Here is a 21,820-nt window from a genome sequence, read left to right as displayed (position 1 = left end):
AGCATTTATTGCACCAACCCTAGTTGCACTTCAGAAGGTGGTGGTGAGCTGACTTCTTGAACCGCTGCAGTCCCAGAGGTGTAGGTACACCCAAGATGGACTGCCCCACCCGACCATGCCGAAGGAAAAAAACATTGTTGTCCAACAACAGAAGCGAGGTACTAGATTTTAAGCTGGTATTATTAAATTTGTAAATTGGCACCTGGCTCTCCTTCATGTGACCCTTTGAGAAATAGGAATGGAACTACTGCTTTCATCCCCAATCCCAATCTTACAATTAATTTTGATGTTGTACAACAGTCGGACTCAAACTCAAATATTCAATGAACCACAGGTAACAATAGGAATAGTCAGCACAGGAGCAAAATAGATTCCATCATATAAATTAAATCTTACAGCCATTAACAAAAAAGATAAGAAAAAATTAAGGGATGAGACCAATTCAACAACAGTTGTTTGCATGGGAAGCCGAGTGGGAATAATTAATAATTAAACTTTGCGAGGTTTTACACTTTCTGCCAGTCTGGGCTTACTGGTAGTACTCTCGTACTCTCACACTCCAGATAATTGAACGCATCGTCGAAGCTTCCACTTCAGTGGAATACTGGGGGAATACGGTATTGTCTGATGTGCCAACTTTCAAAAGTAGTATCAAACTTAATTCCGACCAACTCACTGAGCTTGGTGTAAAATATACCACCACTATTTGAAGAAGAACAGGGAGCTTCTGCCATCACCGTGGCAAATACTGCATAGAAAGCATAGAAACATGGAAAATAGGACCAAGTGAGGCCATTCGGCCCTTCAAGCCTGCTCCATCATTCATTATGATCATGGTTGATAATCCAACTCAATAGGCTAATCCCACTTTCCCCCATATCCTTTGATCCCTTTCCCCTAAATTCTATATCTAACTGTTTCTTGAAAATATACAATGTTTTGGCCTCAACTACTTCCTGTGATAACTAATTCCACAGGCTCACCACTCTCTGGGTGAAGAAATGTCTCCTCATCTCTGTCCTAAATGGTCTACCCCATATCCTCAGACTGTGCCCCCTGTTCACGCCCATTATCAGGAACATCCTTACTGCATCCACCCTGTCTAGTCCTGTTAGAATGTTATAGGTTCCCATGAGATCCTCCCTCATTCGTCTGAACTCCAGCGAATACAATCCTAACCAATTCAATCTCTCCTCACACGTCAGTCCCACCATCGCAATAATCCATCTGGTAAACCTACGCTGCACTCCCTCTGGAGCAAGAACATCCTTCCTCAGATAAGGAGACCAAAGCGGCACACAGTGTTCCTGGGTTGGTCTCACCAAAGCCCTGAATAATTGCAGTAAGATATCCCTGCTCCTGCACTCTAATCCTCTCGCAATGAAGGCCGACATATCATTTGCCGTCTTTTCCGAATGCTGTACCTGAATGCTTACCTTCAGTGACTGGTGTACATGGCCACCCAGGTCTCATTGCACATTCCCCTCTACTAATTATGACCATTCGGATAATAGTCTGCCTTCACATTTTTGCTGCCAAAGTGGATAACCTCACATTTCTCCAAATTATACTTGATCTGTCATTCATTTGCCCACTCACTCAACTTGTACAAATCACACTGAATATTGATTCCTAAATCACCAAAAATCAAGGACCATGGGCGAAATTCCCGGCGTAGCAGAGTGGCGCCAACCACTCCGGCATCGTGCCTCCCCAAAGGTGCAGAATTCTCCGCACCTTTAGGTGCTAGGCCCGCGCCGGAGCGGCTCCTGCTACGCCGACTGGCGGCAAAACCGCGCCAACGGCCTTTGGCGCCCGCCGGCGTCAGGGCTGGCCGAAAGGCCTTTGCCGGTCGGCGTGAGTCCGCGCATGCGCTGGGGCATCAGCGGCCGCTGACGTCACCACCGGCACATGCGCGGTAGGGGGGGGTCTCTTCTGCCTCAGCCATGGTGGAGGCCATGGCGGCGGCAGAAGAAAAAGAGTGCCCCCACGGCACGGGCCAGGCCACCGTGGGGACACCCCCCGGGGTCCAATCGCCCCGTGCCTCCCCCCAGGACCCCAGGGGGCCCGCTCGCGCTGCCAATGCCACCGGCACAGAGGTGGTTTAAACCATGTCAGCGGGATTGGCCTGTCAGCGGCGGGACTTCGGCATATCGCGGGCCGGAGAATCGCCACGGGGCACGCCAATTGGCGCGGAGGCACGCCGATCGGCGGGGCGTGATTCCCGCTCCCGCCGATTCCCGGGTGGCGGAGAATTCTGGCCACGGCGGGGGTGGGATTTACGCCAGCCCCGGGCGATTCCCCAATCCTGCGGGGGGGGGGGGGGGGGGGGGGGGTCGGAGAATTCCACCCCATGTCATTATCAGATTGCTTTTTGTGCAAATTTGCTATGTGCAGATTGGCTGTCACATTTCCTACATTACAGCAGCTACTACATTTAATAATAATAATAATAATCGTTTATTGTCACGAGTAGGCTTCAATGAAGTTACTGTGAAAAGCCCCTAGTCGCCACATTCCGGCGCCTGTTCGGCGAGGCTGGTACAGGAATGCATTGTGATCTATAGTTAGTTAAAATGTAATTAACGCACTATATAACTTATATAGTGGACTCCAGAGCCAGAGCAATGAGGTTGACTCTGAAATGCCTTCAGGGATGGGCAATAAATGCTGGCCCAGCCAGCGACATCCCATGAATGAATTTTTTAAAAACTTAATTCTCCATATGTCAGAGGAAGGTGGTTATATTTGCTGCTTTCCTCGCACAGCACCACCATCTGAGGCATCTCTGAATTTGTATGGCAGTGTTGTAAATAAATGTGGCAGCACAATTGCATCTAATGGGTCATTGAAGGAGGTTTGCAGCTAAAAACTTAAAGGTTGCAATCATAACGCTTCACAGTGGTGTATGCATAAGCTGATGGTGTCAGAGCAACAACTTCGATTGAATATTACATTTGACATGAGTTTGTGATATTGTGCTTTTGAATTAACACTTTCAATGAAAGGGTTACGTTTTCCAGGGTGCCAAGACGATGCATTGCATTTCGGATTGGCTGTCTGAAATCAGCATCCTGGGGAGCTGAGGGATCATTTAACATTGTAGCAACCATTCACTCTCATTCCGACTGCATCCATTTGAATTCAGTAAGGAATATTGCCAAACCCGGCTGGAATACACCAATCTGGTCTGAGAGGTTGTCAGTTTTGACTGAAAGCTGACGCTGGGGAGAGAGATTGCAAACTAAAAAAGACATAAATGCCAAAAACCAGTGTAGCTTTTTGGAACGGAACTGCCCAGGTAGTCAGCCAATGAAGTGGCTCAGAAAGGTTGAGACTCCAGGCTGAGGCGAATGCTGCCCTGGTCTGCAGGGCAACATGCAAAATGCTTTTCTTCTTTAATGAAGTATCTGGAGGCAGTTAGCTTTACTTGTTTTTTAAAAACATTTGTGTCATTACATGAAATAAATTGTTGTAATTTATCTCAGCCATCAGGTGTGTTTTACCTTCCTGTAGAATATGCAGTTTAGTTGAAACAAACTTTGTCCCATCCCTGTTGGCTTAGTCTACCTTCAGACAGATTGAACAAGTGCAGTGCGCACAGCATGAGGAGGGGCAATCCAGCTCGCAAGGGGGTTTTGCACTCTGGGATCCCATTGCCTTATAAAAACATACAGGCTGGTGTGAATCAGTTGATGGAATTCACAGCATGGCGAGAGGGGGCAGCTAGTGGTATTGTCACTGGACTGGTATGCCAGGTCACTGCTCTGGGAATCTGCGTTTGGAACCCATCACACCCCCCACCCACCACCCACCCCACCACCCCACCTCCACCCTCCTCCCCGGCAAAATCTGAATTCAATAAAAATCTGGAAATAAAAGTCGAGCAATGAACCATGAAACTATTGTCCATTGTTGTCAAAAGCCATCTGGTTTACTAATGTTCTTTATGGATGGAGATTTGCCATCCTTTTCTGTTCTGCACTAGATCCACCATAATGTTGACTCTTGCTTGCCCTCTGAAGTGGCATCACAGGCCACTCAGTTGTGGTAAACTGCTTAAAAAGTCAATAAAAAGGGAATAAAACCAGCTGGACCAGTAAGTATGGATCTAGGCAACGGAAATGACAGCAGCAAACCCAGCCCTGTCAACCCTGCAAAAGTCCACCCAAAATGGAGGGAGCTGTTTCACTGAATAGACAGCCAGTAGCTTGACATAGTCATACTCACGGAATCATACCTTGCAGGCAATGCCCCAGGACAGACCCAGCAGTGGTGATGGCACAGTGGTATACAGCCAGGAGGTAGTTGTCCTGGGGGACCTCAACGTCAACTCCGGCACCGATTAAGTCTCATGACATCAGAGCAAGGCAACCCCTCCCCCGAGCTGATGAATCAGTATTTCCCCATGTTGAAAACCACTTGGAGGAAGCACTGAGGATGGCGAGAGCACACAATGTACTCTGGCTGGGGGGATAAGGAATGAACCGAGTGTCTCGTTTGGGAAAACCCGGGCCGGTATTTTCTGGCCATTCCCGCTGGCAGGATCTTCTGGTCTTGCCAAAGGCGTCCCCCGCAGAGGAAAGTTCCCTGGTGGCTGCTTGGACAAAGCGACGTAAACATCGGCGGAACCAGCAAATCCCACCGGTGGCCAATGGCGAACCGCCTCCATTGCCAGAAAACACAGCCTCAGTAAATCTCAGCCTTGTATTGCTTGGTTCTGAAAGGGATCACGTGCTATTTCTAATTGCTGTCATTGCTCATTTCAACAAAGATGTACAGAGTATATATTGAATACGTACTTTGCTCCCCAGTGGAGAGATGTGCTCACATCAGTGCAAGTCAGACAATCAGAATAAGAGTTGTATTACTAACTCTGGAGCATGGCTCCTGCGAAGGCAACTTCTCGCTCAGAGAATGGGATCACAAAATCACCCCTTACACAAAAAATAGGACTAAAATATGAGGAATGATGATGAGAGGGCAATGATTTCCGAAGATAACTCAAAGATTTAAAGATCAACTGAATGGGACATTAAACTCTGTCATGAAAGTTCTCTTTAATCTGTTCATCAGAACATTTTATTCATTAATGCTTATCCATTGCAGCACTAAGTTTTCTGTTTGTTGTTGTACAGCTGATATTTGAAGGCATTCGGGGGCCCAGTATAGAAGGGGACATCGCAATCGATGATGTAACTGTAACAGAAGGCAAGTGCAGGAAAATAGACCAGCCTCTCAACAGTAAGTAAAATGTTTGAAAATGAAATCTGCACATTAATATCTACAAAACAACCGTTTTACAGCACAAATAGAGGTCCTTTGGCCCATTGTGTCTGTTCCAACCATCAAGTACCTGTCGGCATGTTAGCACAGTAGTTAGCACTGCTTCCTCACAGCACAAGGGACCCAGGTTCAATTCTGACCTCGGGTGACCATGTGGAGTTTGTAAGTTCTCCCCATGTGTGCGTGGGCTTCCTCTGGGTGCTGCACTTTCCTCCCACAGTCCAAAGATGTGCAGATTAGGTGGATTGGCCATTCTAAATTGCCCCTTAGTGTCCAAAAGTATAGGTGAGGTTACTGGGGTGATAGGGTGGGACGTGTTCTTTCAGAGGGTCAGTGCAGACTTGATGAGCCGAAAGATCTTGGGCGTGATTCTCTGCTGCCCACGCCAGTTGGGAGAATAGCGGGAGGGCCTCCCAACATTTTTCACGCCCTCCCGCTATTCTCCCCCCGCCCGACCCACATCACGAATCGCCGCTCGCCGTTTTTTATGCCGAGCGGCGATTCTCCGCGGTCGATGGGCCGAGCGGCCGGGCCTTTACGCCCGTTTTTTCACGGCAGCAAGCACACCTGCTTGCTGCCGTCGTAAAAACGGGCGCTGGATGCCCGTTTGGGGCATCCAGAGGCCCATTTGGGGCGGGACCACCACCGTTATGCTCGGGAGGGGACTGGCCCGCGATCGGTGCCCACCGATCATCGGGCCTGCGTCCAAAAGAGACGCACTATTTCCCCTCCGGCGCCCGACAAGATCAAGCCGCCACATCTTGTCGAGCGGCAGTGGAGAAATGCGGAACTGCGCATGCGCGGGTTCCGTCAATGGCATGATGACATCACCTGCGCATGCGCGGGTTGGAGCCGGGTTGGAGCCGGCTTGGCGCGCGGCCTTAACGACGGTCGTTAAGGCCGCGACACCGTGATTCCCGGGGTCCCACTCCTAGCCCCGATGGTGGGGGAGAATCGGGTCCCGGGAACGTGCATGAAGGCTGCCGTGAAACACGCCCAGTTTCACGGCAGCCTTTACGACTCTCCGCATTTGCGGAGAATCTCGCCCCTCCTTTTGCACTGTAGGAATTCTATGATTCTTTGATTCTATTCTAATCCCATTTTCCAACACTTGGTCCATAGCCTTGTATACCATGCCATTTCAAGTCCTCATCTAAATGCTTCTTAAATGTTGTGAAGGTTCCCACCTTTACCACTCCTTTAGGCAGTGAGTTCCAGATTCCCACCACCTCTGGCTGCAAAGGTTTTTCCTCAAATCCACGATTAATCTCCTGCCCCTTACCTCAAATCCGTGCCCCTCGTTATTGACCCCTTTACTAAGGGGAGACATTTCTTCTTATCCACCCTAGTTATATCCCTCATACTTTTGTACACCTCAATCAGGTCCCCCCTTAAGCCTTCTTTGCTTCAAGGAGAACAGCCGCAGCCTATCCAGCCTCTCTTCATAACTGAAACACTCCAGCCCAGGCAACATCCTGCTGAATCTCTTTTGCACCCTTACTAGTGCAAAATCACATCCTTTCTTAAGTGTGATGACCAGAATTGAGCACAGTACTCCAGCTATGGCCTAATCAGCATTTTATACAGCTCCATTATAACCCCTCTAGTCTAATATTAGGGGCGGGTTTAGCACAGGGCTAAAGAGCTGGCTTTGAAAGCAGACCAAGGCAGGCCAGCAGCACGGTTCAATTCCCGTACCAGCCTCCCCGAACAGGTGCCGGAATGTGGACTAGGGGCTTTTCACAGTAACTTCATTGAAGCCTACTCGTGACAATAAGCGATTTTCATTGCATTTCATTTTCATTTTCATTTCATTTTCATTTCATTCATTCAAGGATCTTTGGACATGCACACCAAGGTCCCTCTGATTCTCTGTACTTCCTGGTGTCCTACCATTCATTGTATATTCCTTTGCCTTGTTAGTCCTCCCAAAATGAATCACCTCACACTTTTTAGGGTTTAATTCCATTTGCTACTGTTCTGCCCATCTGACCAGCCTGTTTATATCATCCTGTAATCTAAGGCTTTCCTCCTCGCTATTTACCACACCATCAATTTTTGTGTCATCTGTGAACTTACTAATCACGCCACCCACATCCACACCTAGATAACTACAAACAACAAGGGACCTAGCACTGATCCCTGGACACCGCTGGACACAGGCTTCCAGTCACAAAGACAACCTTCGACCATTACCCTCTGCTTCCGGCCACAAAGCCAAGTTTGCATCCAAGTTGCCAAATTTCCCTGGATCCCATGGGCTCTTACCTTTTTGACCAGTCTCCCATGCGGGTCAGCAGATGAGCAAGTATGCAATAAAGCAACTAGGTGAACACCTTTCAATATATAGGGGATTCATTCAAACATTAAATATTGTAATTCAATTATCTTTATATACAAATAAAAGAAAAATAATCCAAATGTTGGAGATCTGAAATAAATACAGGAAGTGCGAGATAAACACAACAGGTCTGTCAGCATCTGTGGAGAGAGAAGCAGAGTTAATGTTTTGAGTCCAATGTAACTCCTCTTCAGAACAGTCCATGTTTGCTGCAGGCCTGATATGTTTTGAAGGCAAGGCATTCCAATGAAGACTCCTAGGGAGCTCAAAATGTTAACTCTTCCTCCGCAGATTCATTTTTACTTAGAAAGGAGAAATATTGGTGTTTTTCCACACGATTGCTCTGGAATTTAATCTCCGAGCTCCAGGGGGGGGGGGGGGGGGTTGCGCCAAAGATGAGCTAGGAAACTCCCCCAGATGTTTCCAGGTAAGGTTCGCATGGCAAATTCCCAGAAGGTGCAAGCGTCTGATGGACAATTGCCCTGCACTGGGAGTTATCCAAAAACATGAATTAAATCGCAAACTTTGGATGGTTCAATTTGTCTCACATCAATAGTTATCCAGAAAAAAAATAGAAAATTTTAATGAAACCTCCTGGGTAATTATTGTACACATCTACAATGGTTACTCCCTCACAACCTTGAAGCAGCAGAGAACTCTTCTCCTCCCGTCCCACACTGCCTGAGGCACTCCATGGAAGTTCAGGCCCTCAGCTACCAATACCATGCACTCTGAAAGATTTGTTACAAGTGAAAGCATAACGATATGTATCAATATAAATACAAAGCAAGATTGTTACATATTTAATGCAGGTGTGGTATGTTTTGAAGTCAAGGTGGCCTGAAGGCAGTCTTGAAATTGGACTCAAAAGTGTTAACTCGGTTTCTCGCTCCATAGATCCTGCCAGATCTGCTCAGTTTTTCCAGCACTTCATGTCTTTATCTTGATACACAATTTTTAATTTGTTTTAAAAAAGACATGTTCAAATGGCTACAAAATAAATTTTGTTGCGAAATTCCACACAGTAAAATAAACCTTTGGACACAAGAGGAAAATATTGTCATCTTGTTTCATAATGGCTTAGGATTTCTACACTGTCATTTGACCACTTTTTAACCTTATTTTTAGCACGTCTCCCCAAGCTCCAAATGGGGATGAAATTTAATTTCAGAGGGGCATAATATTGGTGGTAGTATTGATTCAACCATTTTAAAACTTTGTTTTTCTTCCCTTTAAGCTAATGAAGATAAAAATTAAACCAGATATAAATGGGCGAAGATTCGTTACTTTATTCCATACTGCAAAGTCAAAATCTATTGCTCTGTCTCCTGTTGCTCTCCATTGCAGATAATACCAATAATGCACTGGGATAAGGAATGCACTTGCGCAACATCGAGGGCCGAAGGGCCCATACTGCGCTGTAATGTTCTATGTTCTATACATACTCGGACAGAAGATGAGTTTTTAGAATGTATTTATAACAATTTCTTGGAGCATTAGATAGAGGAACCAGGAACCAACTAGGAATAAAGTTATCTTTGATCAAGTATTGTGCAATGAAGCAGGGTTATTAGTAATGACATCGGAAAAGATCCATTGGGAAATAGTGATCATAATATCATTGAATTCCATGTTAAGTTTGAAAGTGACATATTCCAATCACAAACAAAAATCTTAAAATTAGACAAAATCAATCACATGGTTTCAGAGGGGAGAATGGCTATGGTTAATTGGGTAACTAAACAAAAAGGTATGGAAGGAAATGAACAGTGGGAAAGATTTAAGAAAACAATTCAAAATGTTCAACAAAAATACATTCCATTGAAAAAGAAAAACTCAGCAAGAAAGACCTATCCGTGTCTCACTCAGGGGGCGGGATTCTCCGACCCGCCGGGGTGGGGGGGGGGGGGGGTGGGGGGATCAATCATGCCCGATATAGTAGAGATACTCCAGAGACTAAAATTTAACAAATCCATCGAAGCTGATGGTCGACACCCTGAGGTTCAAAAGTGATAGCTGCAGAGGTAACACATGTGTTAGCGATGATTTTCCAAAATTCCTTTGATTCAGGAATGGTCCCACTAGATTTGAAGTTGTCAAATGTTGCACCAATTTCAGGAAAAGGCAGAGAGAGAAAACTGTGAACTGCAGTCCTTTTAACCTAATTTCAGTTGTTGGGGAAAATGTTGGAACCTATTCAGATTTCAAACAGATCGAGCAACTCAAAAGTGGCATTCATGAGGCATTGTGGGCCATCTGCAGCATCAGAACGGTACTCAGCCACAATCTGCAACCTCATGGCTCAGAATATCCCCAACTCTACCATTATCATCAAACTGGGGGGGGGGAGGGAATCAACACTAGTTTGAGGAAGTGTGCAGGAGGGCATGCCAGAAGCAGCACCAGGCGTATATAAAAGTAAGGTACCCAAATGAAAGCTACAACAAAGGACTTGCAGGCCAAAGAGAGAAAGCAGCATGCAATAGACAGAGCAATGCAATCTCACAACCAATGGATCAGATCCAAGCTCTGCAATCCTGCCACATCCATTTGATAATGCTGGTGAACAATTGACCAACTAACTGGAGGAGGAGATACAGATTTGGATCCCACCTAGCGAGGGCGTGATCCATATTGCTTTGGGCAGAGCGAGTCAGGTAACTCGTGATCGGCGTAGAGCCCGATTTAGGACTCTCGCACGATTCACTCGTTGCGCCCAGATCTACGCTGGGCACAACAGGGTCGCTGAATTGCGCCCATGTATTGCGTGCAGTTCAAGTGGAGTGCTGCAGTGTCAGTGGTGCCATATTTCAGATGTGAGGTTGGGCTGGCAGCAGGTTAGCTGTTCATCTTGATGTCAAAAATCCTCGAGCATTTTTTCTGAAGAAGGTGAAGCAGTTTCCCCAGTGCTCAGGGCCGACAATCATTCCTCAATCAACACTGGCAAAGTAGATTATTTAGCTTTTAATTCATTTTCCGATTGAGGCTTTACCATACATGGACTAACTCTTACATTTCTTTCAGAAGCTTTTTAATGCTTAAAAAATATTAAATTGACAGGAAATACGTGAGGGTGTGAATGTTCACATATAAACACAAGCCTTTCTTGATTTTCAAAGTGGGGGCTTCGTGTAGACACTGAAAGCTTGTAACCCTGCCATTCAAATGTCCAGGGAGGTATCGCGGTTTCAATCTTTACATCAAAATGTTTTTCATTGCTCTGACCATGTTGAATTTAACACTGGTCTCAGTATATTTAGAAAAAAAAAATCAAGTTAAGTATGCCATCTAATGATTTAGAAATTGCAACCTGGTTAAAATTAATTATATTCATCTTCCAATAATTACTGCTTTCAATTTAACAATGTAAAAATTTTACTGTCTGTTAAATTCAGTTATTGCATCTGACTGCAATCATTCATGACTGGCAGCAGTTCATGCCCAGCGGGTTGTTAGCTACAAGGCATTCGGTGAACTTTGTACCAGACTGGCTTTGATGCCCACATCTCCTTTCTAAGTCACATATTTTTAAGAATACTATTAAGGAAAACAACAAAAAAACATGAAATCATGGTGTCACTCTGGATTATAATCTAGCACGGACTGAGGAAAGTGGAGAGAAGCCATGGGCGCGATTCGCTGGAAAGATTTCTAAATCTGGTAGCGAGTGGGAACTACCGCAAACTTTCTGGAGGTCGGCAATGCTATTCAACATTAATTGGTCAACTTAACGAGGCCCCAAGATCGTCTTGCCGGAAATGAAGGCTTGCCAGCTGATTCATCAGGACCACACTCGCCAGCCCCCGCTAACAAGGTCGAGCAGCATTTGCACAGCCAACCCCACTCAGCTCGCAGACATGACGCCGAGAAGACTGACACCAAGATTTGGGATGCAGACCTGGGGAAGCTCCTCGACCCGGCCGAGGCCAGGAGGAATGTCCTGTCCCCCAGAGGGTCACGGAGAGTGAATCACAGGGCAGCCAGTGCCGCCTGGGATGAGGTGGCGCAGCAGTCAGCTCAGAGAGTGTGACCAGAACTGCCCTCCAGTGTCACAAGAAGGTCAACGACCTACACCAGGCAGCGCAGATGAGTTGACACCAGTGCACTACACCCCCCCAAGAGGCTTTTCCGACCCCACGCGAGCATCCAACCTCCCCAATCCTCCCTTCACCCCCCCCCATGCCTTTCAACCTACCTCCCAAGCCTTACTTCACACCTCCCCTCCCATTACTATGAATCACACGTGTGACTAACGATGTCCTCTCTGTGTCTCTGCAGGAGAAGTTCTCCCACAATCGCTGGGAGAGGGCCCACTCTGGCGGAGGCACACAGGACAAACGTATCCTCACCACCTTTGAGGGACGGGCCCTGGAAGTGATGGGTGTAGCCGAGGACAGAGCGGTCACCAGTGCAGAGGTTGGCGGAAGCCGCGGAGGTGAAGATCCACTGGGCCCCACCCAGAGGACCTGTCAAACGTGAGGTGTTATGGCCTTATTGACTGACCCATCCCTCGCACTGACCACATGTCCATTCTCCCGCAGATCCTCCAGCCAACGGTCCAGCCTATCCTGGGTAGACGCCTCTTCTGCTTCCCAGGGGAACACGTCGGAGGAAAATTCTGAAGATGCCACGATCGACGTGTCACAGCTGTCATCCCCAAGGTCCACCAGCTCAGAGACACACACCTCATTGGGAAACGTTAGTGGTCGGGCTTCTGGGGCACAATCTGGTGAGCACCACACAGCTGCTGATGCACATCAGGTGGAGGCAGGAACCCCCAGGCAAGACAGCAGTCGGAGGTCTGCTGAATCCCAGCCAGCCTGAGACTGTCTCCGGTACAGGGTTACCCGGGTTACCCGGTGCTGATGGAGACGATAGGGTGCGGTCAGGACATTCAGAGGGAGATGCCAGCATCACTCCAGCAGTTCCATAGCCGCTTGGAGGAGTCCCAGAGGCAGGAGATGTCGCCAACAATGCAACATTGATAGGGTGGCGACCGCAGTAAAAGCCTGGTGCACAATGTCAGCACCATTGGTGAAGGTGTCCAAGGAGTCGCGCAGTCAGTGAGGGCCATGGCTGAGGTTCACGGCAGAATGTCCAACTCCCTGGGGGATGTGATCCAGCACCAAGGTGACCTTGATGAGGTTCTGTGTCCCGCTCTCAGATGGGAATATCTGAGGCGCTGCGGATCTTGTCCCAGTCACAGGTGGGCATTGCCGAAGCCCCGTGATGGGGCCTGTGCCACTGACTCCCGCAGGGGAGGTGCTGGGACACCAAAGCACCTTGGATTTCCTCCCCTCCTTTACCTGGTGCACCTGTTGAGCAGCGGGCAGAACAGGGTGGCACCACGTCATCTGGTACACCCGAGCAGCAGCCAGGCCCATCCAGGCCCTGTCGCCCCAGAAGATACCCGCCAACGGGGACCCAGGTCGCAGGACACGAATCACAGCAGGCTGCATCCACCCCTGATTTACTGTCTGGGGACCCACTTAGATGTGGCATTAGGACCCCTAAGGCCAGAAAGTTAGACACCAGTTAAGTCGGCATGGGTGCAGGGCACAGTTTAGTGATAAGGGCTAGGGCATGTATTCATAAATATATGTGCACATTAAACACCTGTTCACACTGTCACAACCGGCGTCGATGCTCTGTCAGATGGATGTGAGGGGTGGGCCTGTCTGGGATGGCCAGAGAGGGGAATGGGTGGACGTTGTGGGTGGCCTGGGTTCCCCAACCTTGCCCCCTCCCGACCACCCCCACGACCATCACCCCAGGGATATGACGGCACTGTGTGATGGAATGGCCCGCTCGCATGTAGGGATCACCCGGGTGGATGGTGGGATGTGCTACCATGGGCAGCAGTCAGACGTGGTCAAATGATGCAAATCATCAGAGCTCATCACAGAGCGGGTTGTCATCATCCTCCACCCCATGGACAAGACCCGGTGTTATTGCCAACCCACACCCTGCACCCAGTGCCCCACACCAGTTTCCTACCCCCCTCCATCCCCAAAGTCGGTGAACCTGAAGGCAATCAGAGCGTCCTGTGCGTGTAGGCCCTGGTGCACACATCGTGTGGCCTCCCGTGCATGTCTCGACTCCATGTGGTGTCCATCCACCCCTCCCCCGCATCCTCTTCGTTGGATCAAGACTGGTGTTCATCCTACTCCTCCAGTACTTCGCCCCTCTGCTGCGTGATGTTGTGGAGGACGCAGGCTGCTACGATGCAGGTGATCCTTACAGTGTCATACTAGAGGGCACCTGAACCGCATCTTCCGAAGGCCGGAGCACTGGTTGATCAGGCTCCTGGTTGCTGCATGGGCGTCATTGTAGCGTCGGTCTGTGGTCTCCGGTTGGCATCATCCACCATGACCGCAGTGGATAACTTCTGTCGCACAGGAACCAATTCCCAGCTGCGGGGCGGGGGGAGGGAGGGGCGGTCTTGAACATGTCAGGAATCATCGAGTGTATCAGGATGAAGGTGTCGTGCACACTGCCCGGGTATGCGGCACAGACATGTATGATGCGCGTCTGACGGTCACGTATGAGGCCAGCATGGGTACCATTGGCTGGTGCTGCCCTGGTCAGTAGTGTGCTCCGCGACTCCCGCGTCCCCATAGGGGGTACAGTGGTCATTGCCCTGGGTGGGTCGCCAGATGCCCTGTCGGCGGGTGGTGGCCAGATGGGTGGTGGGGTATGGCAGAGGTTGGGTTGGTGGGGGCACCCATACGGCCGGTGTCACTCTGCAGAACTAGGGGCCAAGGTAGGTGGTCAGTGGGGTGCGCAGCAGTGCCCCCCCCCCCCCCCCCACTCCAGCCAGCTAGGCCAGGCAGCCCACTGCCATACCTCTCTGTGTTCTACCTCCTCCCATCAGCCACTACACCAGTTTCACGATTTTTGAAAGCACAAATGGCCCATCGGAGGCGGAGAATCGTGGAGGCCCTGGAGAATAGCGAGTCGGGCTCGCTAGTGATATGCAAATTGTGTTTATTTGATTTGATTTATTATTGTCACATGTATCAGTATACAGTGAAAAGTATTGTTTCTTGCATGCTGTACAAACAATGCACACCATACATAGGGAAGGAAGAAAAGACTGCAGAATATAATGTTACAGTTATAGCAAGGTGTAGAGAGAATATCAACTCAATACGAGGTAGGTCCATTCAAAAATCTGATGGCAGTAGGGAAGAAGCTGTTCTTGAGTCGATTGGTACATGACCTCAAACTTTGGTATCTCTTTCCTGACGGAAGGAGGTGGAAGAGAGTATGTCAGGAGTGCGTGGGGTCCTTAATTATGCTGGCTGCCTTTCTGAGGCAGCGGGAATTATAGATAGAGTCAATGGATGGGAGGCTGGTTTGCGTGATGGACTGGGCGACATTTACGACCTTTCGTAGTTTCCTGCGGTCTTGGGTAGAGTAGGCTCCATACCAAGCTGTGATACAGCCAGAAAGAATGCTTTGTATGGTGCATCTGTAGAGGTTGGTGAGGGTCGTAGCTGACATGCCAAATTTCCTCAGTCTTCTGAGAAAGTAGAGTCATTGGTGGGCTTTCTTAACTATTGTGTCGGCGTGGGGGACCAAGACAGGCTGTTGGTGATCTGGACACCTAAAAACTTGAAGCTCTCGACCTTTTCTATTTCGTTCCCATTGATGTAGACAGGGGCATGTTCTTCACTACACTTCCTGAAGTCGATGACAATCTCCTTCGTTTTGTTGACTTTGAGGGAGAGATTATTGCTGTCGCACCAGTTCACCAGTTTACTGTACGTGCATTAGAGACCGCACTGACGCCGCTGTCATGGCGACAGAGATTGGCACTAAAGCGGCATCCGCCTCGATTTCGGCGTCAGAACTGATTCTCCTCCCAATCGCAGTTCCCGGATTCGGCGTCAGCCGACAGAGAATCCCACCCCTTGTGTTTCAATTCAGTCACCTCTTACTCTTCTGAACTCCAGTGGATACAAGCCTAGTTACCCAGTCTTTCCTCATCGGACAACCTATCATTCCAGGCATTTCGTGCCCACTTCTTCTGCAAAGGAAAAGAGGACATTGTTGTGAATCTTCTGTGGAAAGATGACACGTTTATTTGCGTATCCAAAATGTCCCTTAACTACCATTTCACAAAGATCCTTACAAACTAACAGGCCTTGCAATTCAGACACCCACCACCCTACCCACCGCCCCTGCTGAAGAAACCCCCGGTGCCATGCAGTGTAGCACATCTGCTTCATGCTGCCTACTGCATGTGGCCCAGCCACAATGCCATCCCACACTTGACACATATCACACTCTCTCACACTCACATATAGGTCCATCTTCAAAATCATCCTTACCAATCGTACAAGGTCATTCAGCCACTTAGAGCATAGCAAACAGGCCTTGACCTCCTCTATGACCTCTGTCCAGGTTTCTTTGGGCTGGCAGCAAGGTCTTGCCACCGCCTGGCTTGAGGACCACCCGCTGATCGAAAGAGGTAGTCACCGTGGAACCGCAGCTCTGTCTTTGGCCTGGTTTCCTCCAATTGTTCTGTTTCAATTCTGCTGGGCAGATGAAAGATGCAGTGAACTTCCCAATGTGAGACTGTTGTAAGAGAGACAGTTTGACTTTCAGCTTCTTTGAAGAGGTGGAGTTAATGGACAGAGTAGAAATACTTATTCAGAAGAGAAATGGGACAGGTGTGCTCCAATGTTCTTTTCCTCCCTGGCAAGGGTCCTGAGTGAGACACTGCTCATGCAATAGTCACTAAAATCATCTTCTCGCCTGCTGCTGCTCCACCACTTCAACAAATTTAATCTTCCTAAATGGTCATCTTGCAGTAAAACCTTTACAACATGTATGGGTCTCTCCCTAAGTTGTCGCTGAACCGATGTCAGTGTTATTTTAAATGGGTGGCAATGCCCAAGTTCCAGTTCATAGCCTGACCCGTTTCTTGTCAGACATCCCACTCTAAGTGGTTGGGTGTTGAGCCCCCCTCGGCCATCCACCTTCCCGCTGGTTGGCCACTAACTGGCGGGACCCTTTTGATTCATCTAATGAGACGGGGGGGGGGGGGGGAGGTTTAGCAGAGCACGCACTTCCAAGTTGACCTCCAGCTCCTAGCGGAGACCACAACATCCAGACCTGGTAATCCAAGTTCCTCGAAGGAGTTATTCAACATTTCACCAATGTCATCTGAACAATGTGCCATCTCAAATGGAGTAACTAGTGAGTGATAAATTGCTGGAGGACTGCAACACAATTGTGAGCATCAGAAAATAGACTGAGCACCATGCTCATGTTTATTCGGTGATCTGAAACCTGAGAGCAAACAGTAACTTGTCAGCAACTGCTTTTCTATAATCCACAAAAATAGTTTTTCTTTCCAGGTGGTGCTGTATGTCACTGGAATAACTCTGTTTGCTGCATAGTTTATGTTTGCAAGCATTTTCTGCTTTATATATTTTTAAAAGGTTATATTAGTGACTCATGCCACACGGGAGCTTTATATGATGAGCTTCACAGAGCGATTGTCCTTTTTCAATTGCACTAATGCCACCACCATGTTATGGACTGACTCCTCCTAAGCCTCTTTGATGGGCTCCTTCACTTGAATTAGCATGCATTCGTCACAATTCCCAATCATCTGATGCATCATGAATAAAACCGATAAAGCCTATCACGCAGCTTAACTTTATGAAAAATACACTTCAGCAAAGGGAAATTAGCCCTTGAATGCTACTGCATTTCTCTGCATATGTCATCCCAAATATCTGAATGGTAGACCAACATTTTGAACCGGGTTTCTCTTCATGATCTAATCTGAGCCTTGAGGGTTTAGATTGAAAGGTAATCTGATTCAGTTGGTTTATACAAGGGTTTTAACTCGCTGTGTAATATTTACTCTCTAATTCTGCAATAAAAAGTAAACTTTCCACTTTTACATATGAGATAATCATCCAAATAAAACACCCTGAAGATATGGTCATCTAATTGATTGATATTTGTGGGGCCTTGTTGTGCATGCATTGCTGTGTTTCCGAGCTTGTAACCATGAAAAATTATTTGTTGCCTAAATAGCAAGTCGGGAACTAGAAATGCAAGTTCCTTCTTTATATTGTTCTATTTTTCTTCTATCCTTCTCTTTCAATTTTCCTTCCTACTTCTTTCCCTCCTTCCTTTCATCTTCCTTCTTTCACTGCTTCAGTCGTACATTCGGTCTCCACTTCCTCCCTGCCCTTCTCTGCTTCCCTCTCTCCTTCTTTCCTCCCTTCTCAGCTGTCTTTCTTCCCTTTCTTCTCTCCTTCCTCCACTCTTTCCATCCATCTCTCCGCCCGTCCCTCTTCCTTCGTCTCTTTCCTTCCTTCTCTCCCCAACCCTTCTGACTTTCTCTCCATCCTTTAATCTCTCTTTTTCTTTCTTCACCACTTTCTACAAGGACCGCACCTTGCCTGTGCCTGTCCTAACCGTTTGAAGAGAGAAGTCACATAATTAGCTGAAACTGCAGTGCTTTTCCCTTTTGTTGCCAGCGCAGGAACATTGATAGTGGAACAAAATTAAGTCAATTTTGTTTTTCCTGCACAGGCACAGGTGGCACTGCCCAGAAGGAAAAATAACAGTTCAGATCAGTATTCGTATTTCCGCATTTTACTGTTTTTTCCACTGAGTGAGCAAAAACAAAGCTGGGTGTGCCGTGGAAATGGTGCGCAATTCTCCTCACGCAACTTGTCTCTCTACATTTAATCGAGATAATCTGCACTATCATAGAATCTTTACAGTGTAGTAGGAGGCCATTCGGCCCATTAAATCTGCACCGACCCTTAGAAAGAGTATCCCGTAACCCAGTAACCCCCAACTAACCTTTTGGACACAAAGGGGGCAATTTAGTATGGCCAATCTCCCCTAACCTGCACATCTGTGGACTGTGGGAGGAAACCGGAGGACCTGGTGGAAACACATGCAGACACAGGGGGAAAGTGCAAACTCCACCCAGGCAGTCACCTGAGGTCGTATTTGAACCTGGGACCCTGGCATTGTAGGCCGCGGTGAGGCAGCAGCACTAACTACTGTGCCACCATGCTGCCCCAAAAGGGCAAGGTGAAAACCTGCCCAGTGCTACTAAGCCTACATCTCTGACATATTCCAGGTTTATAAATGTTTAATAAAATGTTCCATCCACAATCTCTATGACCTCAATGTAATAGTCAGAAGTAGCATTATTTCAAAACAGGTCCTTTTTAAACAAATTTACTAATATGCTTTTTTTTCTTAATCTAGCTATAAAAACCGGTGGGGAAGCCTCCGTATTAATACATATATGGCTGTTTCCAGTCACTCTTGTCATCGCCATGCTAAGCCATCGAAGGTGACCTTATTATGGCAGAGGCTGTGAAAAGATTCATCAGGCGTTGCACAAGGAATGAGTCTTTACCCATGGACCTTCGAAAATAATTACCAAAGATTCATCAGCTGATTGCAGATTCAAACAGTACCTGTGGTGGTGAAAGGCATCATGGGAGGGCGAAGGATGCCAGATTTAAACAAAAACGAACAAAAAAAATGTATATGTGTAAAGTGGTCAACTCAAGAAAGGGAAGAGCTTTTGTGTTGCTTTAGAGGGATTCGAAAACATAACTGCATCGAGATGGACCCTGAAAGCGCTTTAGAAATCTTGTCAAAGCACAAAGATCTGGCTGGTTTTCTTACAGTTGAATGGAGATGCTTGCCACCAAGAGACATAATGGCTGGCCAACTAAAGGATTTCCCAATGGAAACAGGGTAAAAGAAGTGCTGACGATTACTCTCCTTCAGAGTTTTCAGCAAAGCATTAAGTAACTGCGGGTCCTTGTCCTCGGCTGTCTACTCTGCTGTGAATACCTGATCTCACAACTGTCTGTCGCAAACGTTTTATTCCTTTCCTGCCTCTTCACTGTTAACTTTGCTGTGCTTTATTACATGTTTGGTGTCTCTGCATGCATTTCTGCCCACTGTATGTGAACTGGGCTCAAACAGTACTGGGCTATATAGGAGTTGCTTGTGGCCACGATAACACAACCAGTCATCTGTCTGACGTGAGGAAACTTAACCACCTTCTGTTCATGACATGCCATAAAACCAAGTGCCTTCAATTTGAAAAATAAATATAGAGAAGAATTGCCTGAATCATTTAAACATAAAACATTTTGCACTGCTAATAATGGAGTGTGTGGAACCTTTTGTATATATGTTGCAGCCGATTCCTACAATTAACAGGCAAGGAAAACAATCACTACATCGTTCCACCACGCAGAGAGACTCGGGCAACAAGTCATTGGACAAGGCATTCATTAAAGCTATCAAGGTGGGCGCTGCCTGCGTTCCTACGGAAAATTTGCTTCCAATGAGGCATAAATTGGGAGCATTACTTTGTACAGTTATTGGGTGCAAATGCAACGACCGAGCAAAGGTTTCTGGAGATGTGCACGGTGCAGAGAGTACAAACAGATGATGGATGGTACTTATTTACAGTAATCTCCATTCAGATTTAAAAATAGGCAACCTGTGCAGAAGCACGATAGTGACGAGACACACTGTGCTGAATAACCCTGCGATTTTTAAGCTTGCAAGCACGGAGTTTTCTTTGGGATTGAAGTCTTGACTGAAGACTACAAGAAGGCTACACGCCTCTGCCCCATTATCCAAGTCTGTGCTGATTGTTACATCTTATTTTCTTACTTTCATGGGGATGGAAAACATATGTTGCCTTTGGAGCTCAAGAAGAAAGGGACAAAGTCACACTCGGGTCACATGAAGACCTCAGTCAAGTGGTCTCAAATTGTTCTTAACTGTGATCCTCATCCTGCTGGTTTTAAAATTCTGTGATCCTCTTTGTTTAAATTATTTGATCTTTTAAATTAATTCAAAAAATACTTTTTAGTCTAAATATTGCATAATTGTACACTCTGAAATCCCAAGTATTGACAAAAACAAAACTATATGCAAGAATTTGGATTAGAATTATAAACAAAACTGCATTGGAGCATTTGTGTGATTCCTAAGTATTGATATAAAAAGCACAAGATGTTATAAATGGTGATGAGGCTTGAACTTTCATTTTAAATTCCATCAAAAATTTGTCCATATTCAACACAATATGGCTGCAGAGACAATTTTTCATTCATGTTCAATAAACCTCTTTTCAGGTATGGTGTGACTTATTGCATGTCTGATTGCCCGTATGGGAGATTTTAATTGAAACAGAGACTTAATGGGATTCTAAAAAGCCCCAGACTTGCAAATTCATGTTAGATCTGCCGAAACCATTTGCTGATTCCAGCAGCCCACCCTCAGCTTTGGTATGTTGCATTTGATGTGGATTTCTCCTAATTCTTTCTGAAAAAAACATTCTTTTGTTGTTCAATGACTTTTCTTTCTGCACACCATCGTCTCATTCATTGTGAAGTGACAGATCTCTTGACGCCCTGAATCCAGCTGTTCACACGACCCCTCATCTATCTTTCGCATTTGCTGCTTTTGACGGAAAAATTATGTTTAGTTTACCAAATTTGTCAGTTGGGCTGAAGTAATAGTCTCCTCTTTTTTTTTTGAGCAATAAGTAGCTTCATAATTTCAGGAAAAAGAAAGCTTCCGTTTATCTTCATGTCACAAATCTGGCTCACTTCAAACATTTTTCTGTCGCTTTTGGAGTAGCAAAAATAAGTGTTTCTTTTTGTCCCCTACCTAGAATTCGCCACAACAGAATTACAAATTTCAAGCAGCAGCAGCTGATGACAAAATGATAGCTGGTGCAAATACAACACATTTCTTTGTACAGTCTTTCTTTTCATTTCCAGCTGGTGTGGACAAGTGCGAGTAGCCACATTGAAGTTGCAGTTATCACTTTTCTCAGGCCATTTATACACCTATATTAAAAATTGTAAAACTCTACAAGCGTACTGTCTCTTGTTTGGATTTCTGAGTGTTTCCTCCCAATTTCTTAACCATGTGATCTGAACGCCTAAGGCAGAAAACTGTGGCGAGGAAAGGAATAGAGACTCGAGAGCCCGTTATTAATCAACGTGACTTTGAGTCAGCCCACTAGAAAGAGAGACTGCAATGTTGCAGGTGCTGTGCTGTCTGGAGTGGAAGGTGGGAAAATGTCATGATAAAAAATTGAGCAGAAAGCAACTGATTCTCATATCCAGGTAACAGCTGCAAGTGAGTATCTCCTCTGCC

At 46.8% G+C, this 21,820-nt stretch overlaps 1 protein-coding gene across 2 annotated transcripts in view; it reads left to right on the top strand.

The window, feature by feature from the left end:
• Window positions 1–21,530, top strand: part of mdga2a (MAM domain containing glycosylphosphatidylinositol anchor 2a) — a 1,064,841-nt gene extending 1,043,311 nt beyond the window's left edge. For both annotated transcript variants that reach the window (XM_038776329.1, XM_038776328.1), the window contains 2 exons: window positions 5,139–5,244; window positions 18,884–21,530. In XM_038776329.1, coding sequence (XP_038632257.1) covers window positions 5,139–5,244; window positions 18,884–18,975 — 198 coding nt within the window. In that variant the 3' untranslated portion in view covers window positions 18,976–21,530. The remainder of the gene's footprint in view (window positions 1–5,138; window positions 5,245–18,883) is intronic.
• The last annotated feature ends 290 nt before the right edge of the window (window positions 21,531–21,820 follow it).

This window comes from Scyliorhinus canicula, chromosome 2 (assembly GCF_902713615.1).
Source record: "Scyliorhinus canicula chromosome 2, sScyCan1.1, whole genome shotgun sequence".
Classification (NCBI taxonomy): Eukaryota; Metazoa; Chordata; class Chondrichthyes; order Carcharhiniformes; family Scyliorhinidae; genus Scyliorhinus; species Scyliorhinus canicula.
This window is presented reverse-complemented; position numbering and strand designations above follow the sequence as displayed.